General features: G+C 47.6%; 1 protein-coding gene across 1 annotated transcript in view; it reads left to right on the forward strand.

The window, feature by feature from the left end:
• The window catches only part of LOC126638559 (collagen alpha-1(XXIII) chain-like), a 167,494-nt gene that overhangs the window by 1,091 nt on the left and 152,711 nt on the right, over positions 1–13,692 (forward strand). Inside the window, 1 exon segment of the mRNA XM_050312532.1 lies at positions 2,901–2,970. Coding sequence (XP_050168489.1) covers positions 2,901–2,970 — 70 coding nt within the window.

Raw genomic sequence — 13,692 nt, forward strand, 5'->3', positions numbered from 1 at the left:
ATGGCCTGACTGGGGTGCAAAACACGGCGCTGCCTTGAAACTGTGACAGCCACGAAGCCTCCGCCGTGCAAAAATGTGCTTGTATGTGGTGCCCTGTGAACAGCTCTGGGGCTGTGAGCAGCGATGGAGGCAGCGCTGGGGGCATGGGGAGACAATTCCTCATGCTCTTTGTTGCTGTCGGAGTTGCACTGATGTGCCTTGATAAAAGTGAAATGTTAAAAATATTTTTGTGAAAACCCTGAATACCAGACCAGGGGGGTGCCAGTGAGGCGTAATCACAGACTCGAGTTAACGTCTTTTCTCCAGGCAGGAATTAGCCTGCCGGTCGTGGCAGTGGTTCTGTTCCAATTATTCCAATAAATGTGCTTAGCAATGGGAATGGTTTCTGTGGCACTGCGTAAGATCATGTGCAACCTCTTGCTGAGATTTAGTTAAGTGTGGAAAGCTTGTTTTGTACTGGGAATGCTTAGATGGAGTTTGTACAGGGGAAAATAAAGCAAAACCACATAATTGTGTTTCTAATGCAAGAGTGAGCTTGTTGAAATATTTAGTATGGCCAAACTTTTGTCAATATTATAGCAAGTTTTGAATCAAGTAACAAATTCAAGGAATGCGTGGTGGTCATCATGGTTATCTATTAATGACCATTTCAAATGAACCTATTAATTTATGGTAAAGTTTCAGAAAGGGTCTATTTCTTGACCAAACCCTGTTACATAAGACGGCTCTCTTGTCAGGCAACTCCTGCCCTTTCTGTGCTGGAGAGTTTCTGGAGAGCCAGAGAATATTTCCATCGTCATGAACATCAACTGATGCCTGGGGTCAGTTTTTTTGTTAAATTCTGTGTTGGTCCTCCTTTGAAGTTTACCACAGTATTTCAGAAGTGAAACCAAAGCTCCATACGCTCCCTGTGCACGACCCAGCATCCTTTGTTCTGCCACGACCCAAAAAGCATTACTCCATATACCAGTCGAGGGGTTTGCTGGCATAATTTATGGCAGAGCTGTGTGTAAAGAGCAGCAAATACAACATCAACACACTGGCTCAGTTCCTGTTAGTGTTGTTTAAATGCTTGGCAAGCAAAAGAGGATAGGAAATAATAAAGGGAGGCTGAGAGTGTGTAGTTAAGGTAATGAAAGCCAATTTGGACAACAAGGATTTAGCTTCTGGCTCTCTGACAGTCATCCCTGAAACTTTGGAGAACTTGCTGGTTTGGCTGTGGCAGGACCTTGCCCTTCCCTCGGCTGTGCCATCAGGGGGAGGTGCTGCAGGCTCCTGCTTTGATGCCCCCTGAAACGCTGCCAGCAGCGTGGTCCGGACGTGGCAGCACCTCCACTTGCTCCGTGTCAAAAGCCCCAGCTCCAAGCGTGTAGTTTTCACACTGGAGGGAAAATATTAACGGGGGGATTATGGAAACATCCAGTTGTTGTAAACAGAGCCGGACCGTTTTGTTCACAAAGGATTTATTGTCCACAGTGTCCAGATTAATCAGTTGCATGACAAGAACAATTCAATGGGAGAACAGAGGGCTGGCTCCAGGATTCAGATCTCCTCTGCCATTCCCAGTGATGCCTGTGGAACTAAAAGGATGGAAGAGTTTATTTTCATTTCCTCAAGTGTCTTTATCATCCAAATTACTTTAAAAGTAGACAGAAGAAATTTAAGCAATTCTGTAACATTTAGACTGCAGGTCAGAAAAGTCCTCTAGCTAATTTTTTGCCACATTTTCTCAAGGAAAGCATATATTTTGCAGAAGGCAACTGGATTGTTATGGTGTTTATACTTCCCTTAGGACAACTGCTTTGTCAGGTGCTATGAAACCATGTTGATACTTTCAGGATCTCTTGGCACCATATCCTAGCAGCTAGAGAGGAATGCATAGGATTTCAGCAACAGATAAAACTATTTAATCTTCAGAATAAAAGGAAAATAACCCAATTCACAGGTAGCCTAATTCCTGAATGGTCCACAGTTTTCAAATATTTGAACAGAGATTGGGCCATTGGCTGTATAAAATTGAAGTCTTATCACCCCAAATTCAATAAGTACTTTGAATATTCCTTCTTTGAAATGTAGGGACTCCAGTTATCGGATTGTTGGTTTGTCTCTTGGCAAGTACTTTAGGTAAGACAGGGCATTCCTGGAGGACTGAGAGAGTGAGGACTGTGGGTGAGGATGAGCTGTTCCCACCCTTGCTGGGCTGCCCCAGCCACAAAGTGCTAGGCTTGAGTTAATGTAACATACCTGTCAACAGGGCTCATTAACTCGGGCTTGGCAGTGTCCTAAAAACAGGCACGAACAGTCTGGTTGGCTTGGGGAGCAGGCAGAGTGTGCTCACATCTGCCTGCAACATGCCACGGAGACACTGCTTGAGTTCTGTGAATTTTTATGAGTTCTTGTTGTCCCATTGATGAGTTTTTCACCTTGGAGGTGGAAACACTCTGCTTTGGGTAGACCTGGCTGTGGGTGAGCACTCCAGTCTTGACTGTCCTTGCCCTCCTCATCCCTCTCCAAAAGAAACCTCTAATGCTCCACAGAGCATGAATTTAAAGTACAATATCAGACAGATCACGGCACAGCTGAACACGGGACTTGTAACAGGAGCTCAGGATGAATCCTACCAATGGAGCTTGGCTAAGGGGACTTTGGGATGTGCAGAAAGAGTCTCTGCTTGCTCCAAGTGAGAGCCATAGACTGGCCATTTGCTAAGAAATCTTTAATATCGATGTGCTACTAAAGCATGGGGTATTATCCAAAGAGGCTGAACGCAACAGGATGAAACCATTACGCTTCCCTGGAAGGGAGTGTGCTGGATGGCTTGGCTGTTGGCATGTGTGCACAGCCTGCATTTAGACATTATGTACTCTCTAAATGGCTGTTCCTATTCCTCCTCCAAACAGAAACTGGGTGAAGGACTAGCAAAGCTGAGGACGGCGAGAGAGGCTCCCTCGGACTGCATGTGCCCTCCAGGTAGGTGCGAACATTCCAGCACAGCCCACGCCAGACTGCCTGGGAGCCGCCTGGGAGCCGGGCTCCGAGGCCACTGAAGAGGCTCTGATGCCACTGAGCTCCTCCTCTCCCATTTTATATATTCCTTTTTATCAAGGGAAATGTGTTAAGAAGTATTTTTTTCTCAAGCTGAAGCACTCCATTGTGCTTGAGACTGTTAACTTGTCCCAGCGCCTTGCTTTGGCCTGTTTACAGATAAAGGAGCTTGAGGTTTGGACAAAGGAGATGTTTGGCTATAAGAATAAAAGAGAGAAAAGCTTGACTGGGTTGTGGGTCCTGGGTGTTGGGCCAAAACAATTTAGAAGTAGCAACACCATCACTGAGGCTTAATGGAAGTGTTATAATTAAAAGCTGCAGCCTCTCTGCCTTTTCGGAGGGCAGCAACTTCTTTTGTGTCACCGATTGTTTAAATTTCCTCACAAGAGTTTAATGAACTTCTAAAACTGTCAAAACTTCCTGTTCTGCTGGGGAAGTGCATGCTCCTTGGAGACAATAAACAGCTTAGATTAGTTAAAGGAACCTCATTTGTAGAAATGTTCTGTGAAGTGCTCTGCTGTCACACTGAACGGGGCAAATGACTTTGAGCTGAGGCACTTTCTTTTCACAGAAGTAGCAAAAGATGGGTGAAAGATGTGCAGTGCTTTGATGGGGGAGAATGCACAGGGCTTGCAAGCAGCAGATAGTTCCACTGCAGTTTTAAAGAAAACAAACGATCCATAAATGCTACCCAGGAGATGCAGGATAGGCAAAGGGGCAGGCTCAACTTTTCCTGCCATCCTGGATATGGATCCTGCCAGAACATGCAGCGTTAGTCCATACTCACAGGAGGAAAAAAAAAGAACTTTTTTTTACCAAAAGATTATGTTTAATAGCCTTGGAAATGGACTTTTCACCCCCACTATGAGATTATGTTTAATAACCTCAGAAACCTTTCACTAATGATGCTCTTAAACATACTCGCTGCCTTTCCAGTGGAAGGCTCCTGTGGGTTCCCTGTGTGCCTGGTAACAAGCCCCATCAGCTGAGACACAAATCCTGCTTATTTTCAGCTCTTTGGAAGGTGGTCAAAACAGTTTTCTCCCTTTTGATACACAACAAATCCATCCACCTCACGGGGCTCTGGCCTGTGTCTTTCCCCGGTCTGGGCAATCAGGGCACTACTGGAGTGCCTAAGTGGTCAAGAGGCTTTTCCTTTGCTCTGTGGAAAGCAATTGGGATTGAAGAGGCTCCTTTTGTCCAGGAAGGTCCCAATTCAGTTCTGGGTCACTGAGTTTGCTGGTTGCTGTGTTTGGGAGATTGGGGGGAAGAGAGGAAGGGGGAAGGTTTTCCCACGTGCTGCTGAAATACTCATTACAGTCATTAGTAACGAATGTCAAAGTAATTTGTGAGCCCAGGGAAGGAGAAGTGATTTCCTGGTGGGTAGGAAACGTCCCATCCTGCAGGGAGCCGAGTGCTGTGCTACAGGAGGATGAGCTGCTGGACTGTCCTGAAGCCTTTCAGCTATCTTAGAGCAAATCAAAGAAATCTTTACATGTGTTTAATTTTTTTCCCCTCTTTCTCCAGAGGAAGGCTGAATTGCCTCCTGGTTTCAGCAATCCACATTATTTAAACAAGATTTGTTTTTTCCTAGAAGTCAGTCAGTTTGGGGGGTTGTTTGGATTGGAGGGGGTGGGGGTTGCTTTTGGGGCACTGCTTTGATAGAATTGACTGACTTATTACACCTTCAAAGCAGTTTGGGACAAGATGACTATGATTCACTAAGAAGTTAAATAAGGGTCAAATTATTTTGACTACAGCATCCTAAATCACTGCTTGCAAAACACACACACAAAATAAATACACACTCCTCCCCCCAAAAAATAAAAACAATCCAAATTGACCCATGTTGTGCTTTGTGCTCTTCAATAAGTCACCTATTTATCTGTAGGGCTCATTGGGTTGTAAATGGGGCTTTTCAGGGCTGTGGAGAGGGGCCAGTGGCCAGTAGAAGCTGGTGGCCGGCAGAGGGGGCCCGGCTGTTTCACCAGGGCCATGGAGACATCCCGGTCATCAAGAAGAATCGTAGAATCACAGAATGGTTTGGATTGGAAAAGGACCTTTTAAAGTCATCTAACCCAACTTCCCTGCAGTAGCCAGGGACATTTCCAAGTAGATCTGGTTGCTCAGAGCCCCACCCAACCTGACCTTGAAAGTAATAACATTTTTTTTAAAAAAATAATAATTTAAAAATTTTTAACAGTTTAAAATAGTACTATCTGTCTCTAAGGCTGGACATGCTGCAAAAAGGTGCCTCTGTACTTGCTCTTGAACATCTGTGGGCTGCTTTGTGTTGACTTGTTTTGCTTTATTCATTCAACCAAAAGGAGGGGGGATGATGACAACGACTTTGTGTTGCTTTGGGTCCTCTGTGGTTTGGGCATTTTTGTGGCTGAGGGAGAGAAGAGCATCCTTGGGAGGGCTGGGGCAGCTGGACCAAGCGTGGGTCAGGCTCTGGAATGCTGTGATGGGCTGGTGACCCCAATCTGGGGACAAATATGGCCTTTCAGTCCCCTCAGCTCTTTGGGACAGGGTGGCAGCAGTTCCATGCTGTGGGCACCGGGCAGGGCCAGGACAGGCTGTCCCCATGTGTTGTCCCAGTGGGAAACAGCAGCTCAATATTTGTATTATTGTCACTCCCTAAGCCAGGCCTGTAATACTTTGCAGAGGCCACTCATCCCCTCATGCTCAGCCTCTTTCTCTGGTGGGATCCTCACCATCCTTTGCAGCAGGATGAAACCCAGCAGGTGCAGGAACACTTGTGTGCATGGCATTTAGGGCAGCCTTCAGCTGATAAGCACTTGGTTGAAGGCAGGACTGAAACTTCATGCTTGTAAACACTTTGTTTATCAGTTGTGTGAGCTCTGGCTGCCTTTTCATATATATTTTTTTTAAGGATTCTTTTTTTATTTTTTTTTCCCACCTTATGTTTTCAACGCAGTCTTTTAAAACCTGAGGCGCAAAAGGCTCTTGTCAAATGCAGCATTTGCCAGGCCAAAAGTCTCTGAGCACTGCGAGAAGGTCCCACAAGAGCTCAAGGTGCTGGATGCACCCTGCTAGAGCCTGAGAGCAAATGTTCAAACCCCTTCAATCCAGTAAAAATGAGCGAAAACCAGTCCACAGAGCACGCCCTGCCCAGCAGCTGGTCCTTGCTGTGTTGTGGACTGAGGGTGTGAAAAGCTCCAGCTCTGCTGGCTGCTCTCACACTGCGTGTTTCCACCTACTCCTTGTGTTTCCACGTGCCTTTTTATTTAACAGCACCTCTGGAGCCTTAACTCCAAATTTCCTGGCTGCTGGATGGGGCATTTTCCCCCCACTTCCCCTCGAGTTCACACTGGGACGGTGCCGTGCGCTTTCAAACGTGTGTGTGTGTGTGTGTGTGTGTTACAAACCGGTGTTAAATGTCGGGTGTAGTAATCCGATGTTCCAGTTAATATGTGACAAATATTTCCCAATAACGGCTTGGCAGAGGGAGGAGCGCTGTGGTGCTCCAGCCGGCAGGACGGCGGATTGCTCCACTCCTCGGCAATTCAAACCATGTGCACTCCGGGGAAGGCGGTCCTGTGAAACCCTCCCCACCTCTGCACACTCAGCAACTCTCTTGCTTGTATCATTTATATAATTTTATTATCAGTATTATTATTATTATTATTATCATTTGAGTGTTTACCCTAACTTTATACCCAGGGATCAGCGTCCCCCAGCTTGCTCTGGAATCCTGGCGCGGTACTTTTTGTGGTTTTGCAGCGACTTGAAATATCTGCCTAATGTTTTGCTGGTGTAAATGTTGCCCTTCAAGTGTCACTCGCTATCTGCCTTCTCCACGTCGTCTCCCCAGGTAATTAGCACAACAGAATTTCCCTAATTGCTGGAGATCAAGGGGGAGAGGGCTCTGCTGGCTTTGTAGTCCTGACAAGAGGCAGATGTTTTCCAGGAGGCCAAATGGGATGCGCCGAGCTCTGCTAATGCCGGCTCTTTGTTTCACACTCTCGCGTGATAGCAGCTCTCTGTTGCTGCATCTTCAGGGTCTGGGCCCCTAGTGCTGCATTTCTGAGCCATGAGTCCTTCAGGAGAGTTCAATAGATAATAAAAAATATCAAATGAAAGCAGGTATTTCTTGTTTTAAATTAGTAGCGATCTCTGCTTTTCTGAGTTGCTTTGCATCTGCTGAGCTTAAACCTCTGAAATATTCCTTACAGTCACTTCAAGATACCCTTTTCTGCCTACTGAAGCCATTAAAGCTCAGTATTTTTCTGTAATTTCTATGATTTGGAGTCAGACAAGGAACTTTACACCATCTTCAAGTATTAAAATGCCTCCTGAATCCCCCTTGCCTCAGTTTCCTGTCCCCTTCCCACCACTTTGCTTCAGCAGGGTTTGCTTTCTCGGTCTGCCTTTGCCTGCGGGAGGCTGGAACATCAGAATTACAGATTAGCATAAACAGGATTTTTTTGGTACTAAACTTACAAATGCAATCAGAATTCTCCCTTGCACAGAAAAAGCTGTGCCAGGGATTTTAAAAAACGAGCCAGAAGCCAAGTGTTAAAGCATCTAAGCAACAAAGGACAACTGGTTGAGAAGGGCTTTTGACAAATGGTGCCATTTAAATGCAGGCACTTACTTTCTGTTTCACGTGCTTTCAAATCTTACCCCTTCAAAAATCCAATCTACAGACCTTAGCAGCTTTTGGAAAAAATGCTCTTTGAGCCTAGAAATGACTGCTGGCTACCTTCCATCCGTCCTTCCTGGCGACCATTCCCCAGTCCCTTCTGGATGTTTGTGGAAGGCCCCAGGGACATCTGGAGCTGTGTCTGCGTGCCACATGTGCAGGACCCACCAGCTCCTTCTCCCGGGAGCTACCTGGGATGGGCACGGATAACCTGCATCATCCCACTGCAGGGTGCTGGAAAGCAGCTGGACAGAGGCCCCCATCTCATCCTGGGGAACTCTGGTTTCAAGACTCTCTGTTGATGGAAGCCTTTAGGTCAGGGGTTGTTTTCTTGAGTGGTTGCAATAGATGGAAATAAATGAAGGAGAGGGAGTCTTGCTTGGTTTGGCATCTCCTCCCAGCCATGTGTTGAGTGCTGCAGGGTGCCAGCCAGCAGTGGGGAAGGAGTCCCAAATTCCCTCTGGAAAGCAAAAGAATGATTTTCTGGTAGTCCTGTGAGTTGCTGTGTGTCCAGAGGGGGTTGCTGGCGCAGTGGCAGCAGCCAGATATATCATGGCAGTGTCAGGGGGGTTCTGCTTACACTTTTGGCACCCTGCTGACAGCTCGTGGTGTCGGTGGGAGCGGGAGGTGAGAGCCAGGTGTGCAGCAAAGGGCAGGTTTGAGTCTGGGAATTAGAGATCTGCTCTCAGACTGAGCTGCCCAGCGGGCTGGCATCTGAGGGGAGGCACGTCCTCTGCTCAACACCCATCCAGACAATACCCTCCAGACCCGCTGCCGTGTCAGCCAGCAGTGACATTTAGCGTCCTACCGAGGTGGCTTTAACTGCTGGCTGCGGGCACGGCTCTCAGAGGCAGGAAATAGCGTGGAACCAGCGTTATTCCCAGAGCTGACGGCGCCTCCGACACAGTCGGAGCACGAGCTCAAAGGCAGTCTGGCCTCAAAACCACTGTGGCAGGAAAATGGGCCGGAGCCGCCTTCCAGTGGGACTGAGGGCAGGATTTATCCTGGTGGCATTTGGGGCAGCCCCAGCGTTTGAACACGGAGGCCCAGAGCGGCACACCAGGAACCAGCCCATCCCAGCAGCGTTTGCCTTCAGACCACTTCAGCAAAAATTAATTAAAACTGGTGACATCAATAGGAGAAGGGCTTTGAAAATTTATTTTTTCTAAGTCTGCCAAAGTTATTTTGAGTGTAATGAAAACTACAAAAATAAACCCGATGACCATATCCTCTGTGAGAGGCTCTGTGTAACTTTATCTTTGTCTCGACATATGAAGTCATTTATCCAGGCACAGATATTTTTTGCTGCCAACCCCTTCAGTGCTGCCTTTCCAGAGAAGAGGCTCTGGAGCAGGTTGGTTCGGTGCTCATAGACTGACTCACCTGGGAGTTTCCCATTAGCTTCCAGTTGGTTTCCTCCTCTTTCCTGTTCAAATGAAGGATTAATGTCACCCATGTGAGCAGTGACTTGGCTTTGCAGAGCCCATTATTGAAAATAGATGGTGCTGGCAGGGTGCCTACTCTATCTCCATGCCTCCTCACTGAGCCAGCAGTGCTGTCATCTCCTGTCCACCCTGGGTGTAACAGGATGGGAATGTGTCTCAAACCCAGCAGGCTTTAGGTTGATCTTATCACTCATGCAGTGTGGATAGAAGCAGGCTTTTGCACAGAAATGATTTTGAGGCAGTTGGCTACCACTGATGTATTCCTGGAGCGAGAGCTGTCTTATTTCCCTGCCCAGGAAGCTCCAGGCTGCCATTTCATGTCTTGCATTGCACAAATACAGGCTGCACAGTAACACCATCACCTGTGCATGCAGCTGGGAGCATGTAGGTAACAGCAGCCGAAATCAGACTGGAGCAGAGGGGCTGTATAACTGATATCACCCTGCTCTCCCTGCACTGGGTGGGTGCTGTGCCATTCACCAACAGGTACTGTTAAATAACCTTCCCTATGGCCTCTTTACAGGGAGTGCCAGCCCAGACAAAGGCTGGACAAACAGCCCCATCTGCCCCACCAGCCTCTGCCCTTGGCTTCCCACTTGAGAAGTCCTCTACTATTTGTAAACCTGGTGTTGCTTTCTGTTATGCCATTCCACGACCAGAATCACTGCTCTTCCCCTGGTGCTGTTGGTTTGCTCCTGTTTCTTTGCTGTAAGACAAGGTCATGTGTTTTACTCTGTGGGGTTGCAGGGGCAGTAGGTGTAGTGACCTTTAAAGAATCCAAATATAACTCCATCACTCGTGACTCCCCAATAAAGGCTGGAGCAGCGAGCGCCTGTGTGGTACTCAGTTCCCAGCTGGGGTTAAAACATCAGCAAATCTATCAATAGCTTTTTCAGTTATTTAACAGATTTCTGGGCAAGACAGTCCCTTTCAACACTTTTTAAACAGTTTCCTTAAAGGACAGTATTCTTGTGCACTCCAGCCCCTGAACAACGTGCCTTCACGTTGCAAATTTTGCTCGTGCTTTGACCGTCATATTTTCATGGGAGGGAGGAAGGTGAACTGGAGAGTGAAACCCACAGTTGGCTGTAGCTGAGAGTCCTAACAGGATTTTAACCAAGTAATTATGTTGCAGCAGTTGCTCATGGAGATGTGTGGCTTGCCTGGATTACAAAGCCCAGGGTGTGAATCCAAACACCAGCCCCGAGTGTGGATCATTTACCCCTCTGCTACCAACCCAAAACACGAGCCAAGCATTGATCATGCCAGCTGGGGTTGTACTTAAACCTGCAAGTGTCATTTCAGACATAAAAGCAGAGAGAAATCAGGAAACTTTTGTCTGTTTTCTCAAAATACGTGTCACAGTTCTCTGGGAAGATGCAGCGAAGTTCAAGGGGCAGGCCTGTAAATATGGTGAATAACTTCAAGGCACTGCTTGGAGTCAGTGAAGGCAAAGGGAGTGGCTCACACCTCCAAGGAGTGTGGGAAAAAGCGTTCAGATCATTAAACATTTGTATAACAGAACTTCCTGGGAAGTTGGCTGGAGTGAGCTGTTTAATTAAGGCAGGGGCAGGGAGGAGGGAGGCAGGATTGTCTTTTGCCCAGGGGTTTCAAGGCCAGGCTGGACAGGGCTTTGACCAACCTGTTCATCAGGAGGTCTAGTGCAAGGTGTTCCTGCCCATGGCAGAGGGGTAGGAACGAGGTGATCTTCCAGGTCCCTTCCAACCCAAACCACGTGGTGCTGGGTGGGGTGGCAGGGGTGCACACGGGGCTGGGGTTGGTGCTGGATGTGCAGGAACCATGGAATGAACTCCCCATGCACGTGCACAGGGTACACCACCCTGAGTGACAGGTCCTTGTGGGGACACACTGCAAGGAGAAGCAGCATGAGGAGACAGAGGCAGTGGCCCATCTTTTTTTAACTGCACCTGTCCTGCCATGATAAAGTAAGACAATAAAAAGGCTGGATTTCTGTTCTGCTTTTCTAAATCAGACCCAGGAGGCAATAATTCTCATCATTTCCCAGCTATGACCCCATGGTAATCCCACCCAGCATCCAGCCCCGGAGGGAAGGGATGATCTCTGCAGGCTGTGCCTTCCACCCCGAGCAGAGTCTGGTGGGTGCAAGTTTGGGTTAATGCAGCCTTACAGGTTGCACTCACATGGTTAATGAACCTAATTAAACCTCCACCTGTTCTTTGTTTGTCACCATCAGTCTCTGCTTTATCACGTGGCAGAAGAGCCCCTGGTGCCAAGATGCCCCTGAACACCCAGATTTGGCAGCCTGTGCAGTACAATGTGCTTCTTGGGTTTCATCCCTGCAGCTGATGGATCGAGCTCGTGGCCTTTTGTGGGAACCAGGCAGAAAGCTGTGGAAATACAGGGAATGCCAGGGCCCCAGTGACCCCCTGCCCAGCCAGCGTGGGGTGTTTGCTTTTTGTAATGTGACCTAGTGGGGCAAGAAGGAGAAAAAAACTGCATGTGCAGGAGGAATGGAGTGTAGGCAGGGGACTGACAGGGGGGCTCCTGGATTTGGTGGCAGGAATCTACTTTTTCCCCCACAAATTTGAGTTGGGGATATATTTGTGAAAGAGCTCACGTTCATCTTGTACACCATGCAGAGTCTTGGGTGGAGCAGGGGTCTAGGGCTGTGTTGGTTGCATGTGAAGCTGTTGTTCATGTTTCTGGCACACTCTTAAATTGGGTCTATTTATATAATTGTGCGTTGAAGGCATTAAGAGAATTTGGTTTCTGCTGAATGGTGGCTGCCCTTGGTAGTTTATTTTTTCACGGTGACTGCAGTCATGGCAAGCCTTGAAGGCCAAGAAAAGCCAACCTGTACCTGGGAGTGGTTGTCTGACACAAATTGCTTTTTAACCCACCTGAGCAACCCCATGGCAAGAACCACTGACCCCCAGTGGCATGGGGCTTTGTTCATCAGAAGGTCCCCTCCAGTACAAGCTGACTGGGACCATTTACATCAAGACAACTCCAGTGGTGGACTTAGCTCCAGCCCATATGTGATGTGTCCTCTGCATTGCAAGAAATCCCACGTTTATCCCTTTGCTTCTGGCTTTTTATAGCACATCCATGGATGTAGAGGCCAGTAGCCTCTGGGTGGACCTATTAAACTCTGCACCACATAAAAATTTTACCCCTCATGCCCCAGGCTCTTGGGTGGCTTCCCAGCAAGTGTGACATGATGGAGATGGAAGTATTTACAAAGAAAATTTAAATAGGTTCGATGATGTTCCCGACCATCTGTGTGCTTGTGGTCAGACTTCTAAAAAAAAAAAAAAAAAAAAATACTGGTAGAGATGAGATCTGTCAGTGCAGAGTACATCTGGAAATGTTTTTTTCTGGCTCGAGTTTGTCTGGGTTTTCTCCCCTTTTTGTGTTGTCTCTGAGCAGCCCCTGTTCGTGCTATTCCAGCGCACTCGGCGCAGGAGGATCCAGCAGGTTTGTGCTGCTTTGCTGCTAAGAGAGAGATTGAGGAACTTGGAGGAGATGTTGAACAGATTTTTCTTTTTTTTTCTTTTTTTTTTTCCTTTTTTTTTTTTCTTTTTTTTTTTTCTTTCCCCCAGCAGATCTGTCTGGAGGATGAGAACAGTTGGTATTGATATGATCTGCTTCATATTTTGGGAAGCTTTGGCAGTAACTACTACCAAATAATGATGCTTCTGGGGCCCTATTGTGCAAACATTTAAATATGTTCAACCGTGTTGCTCAGAAACCCTGTCAAGGGACTAATGCGCCATCCCAGAGGAGCTTGAGGGCATGACCGGTGTCAAAAGTGGGCCCTGATAGGGAACTGGGAATGTGTGTCCCATTTGTTAAGAGAAATCCTGGCATTCTGGCTACTGGCCTCATCCTGGGCACATGTCACTCCCACGCTGGAGCACAGTAGGAAGGCAGAGATGCCCTGGCCCTGGCCAGAAGTTGCACGTGCTTTTCTATTCTGCTGCATTTTTTTTTTCTTCTTTTAGCTTTAGAGTCCATGCATTCTGTAGATCAGGGCCATATAAAAGTCTTATTTGAAGACATGGTAAAATCCCCCAAGAAGGGGCGTTCAGCTCCTCTTGGGAGTTTACACAAGACCGGTTGGCTCTAAGGACAAAAGCGCTGAGTTTGAGCTCCTCGAGGGTTGCTTTAATGTGAGTCGAGCCAGACTTTAGGGAACTCTGCTTCTTTTTCAGAGTGGGAAGGTTCCCAGTCTTTAAGCCATTCCCTTCACACAGACACGAGGTCAGAGTGCACCAGTGCCTCGCAGCATCCCCAGTGCTCGGTCGTGCCCCGGTGCCGGGGCCAGACGGCCGTGCTGGAGATGATCAGACACACGAGGACTCTGTGGAGGAGCAGCAGCACAACCACCCCCCTGATTTGGTTGCCTTCCTTTGGTTAGAGCGGCACAAAGACACGTTCAGGCCTTTGATGAAAGCCAGGCTTCGCTGCTTTTACACACACACAAACAAAACAAACCAGAAAAATAGCAGAGAAGGGGAGGCTGTGTCTTGTTAAAGTGGGGACTTGGGA

This window comes from Myiozetetes cayanensis, unplaced genomic scaffold, assembly GCF_022539395.1.
Source record: "Myiozetetes cayanensis isolate MyiCay16 unplaced genomic scaffold, myiCay2020 scf17, whole genome shotgun sequence".
Taxonomy (NCBI): Eukaryota; Metazoa; Chordata; class Aves; order Passeriformes; family Tyrannidae; genus Myiozetetes; species Myiozetetes cayanensis.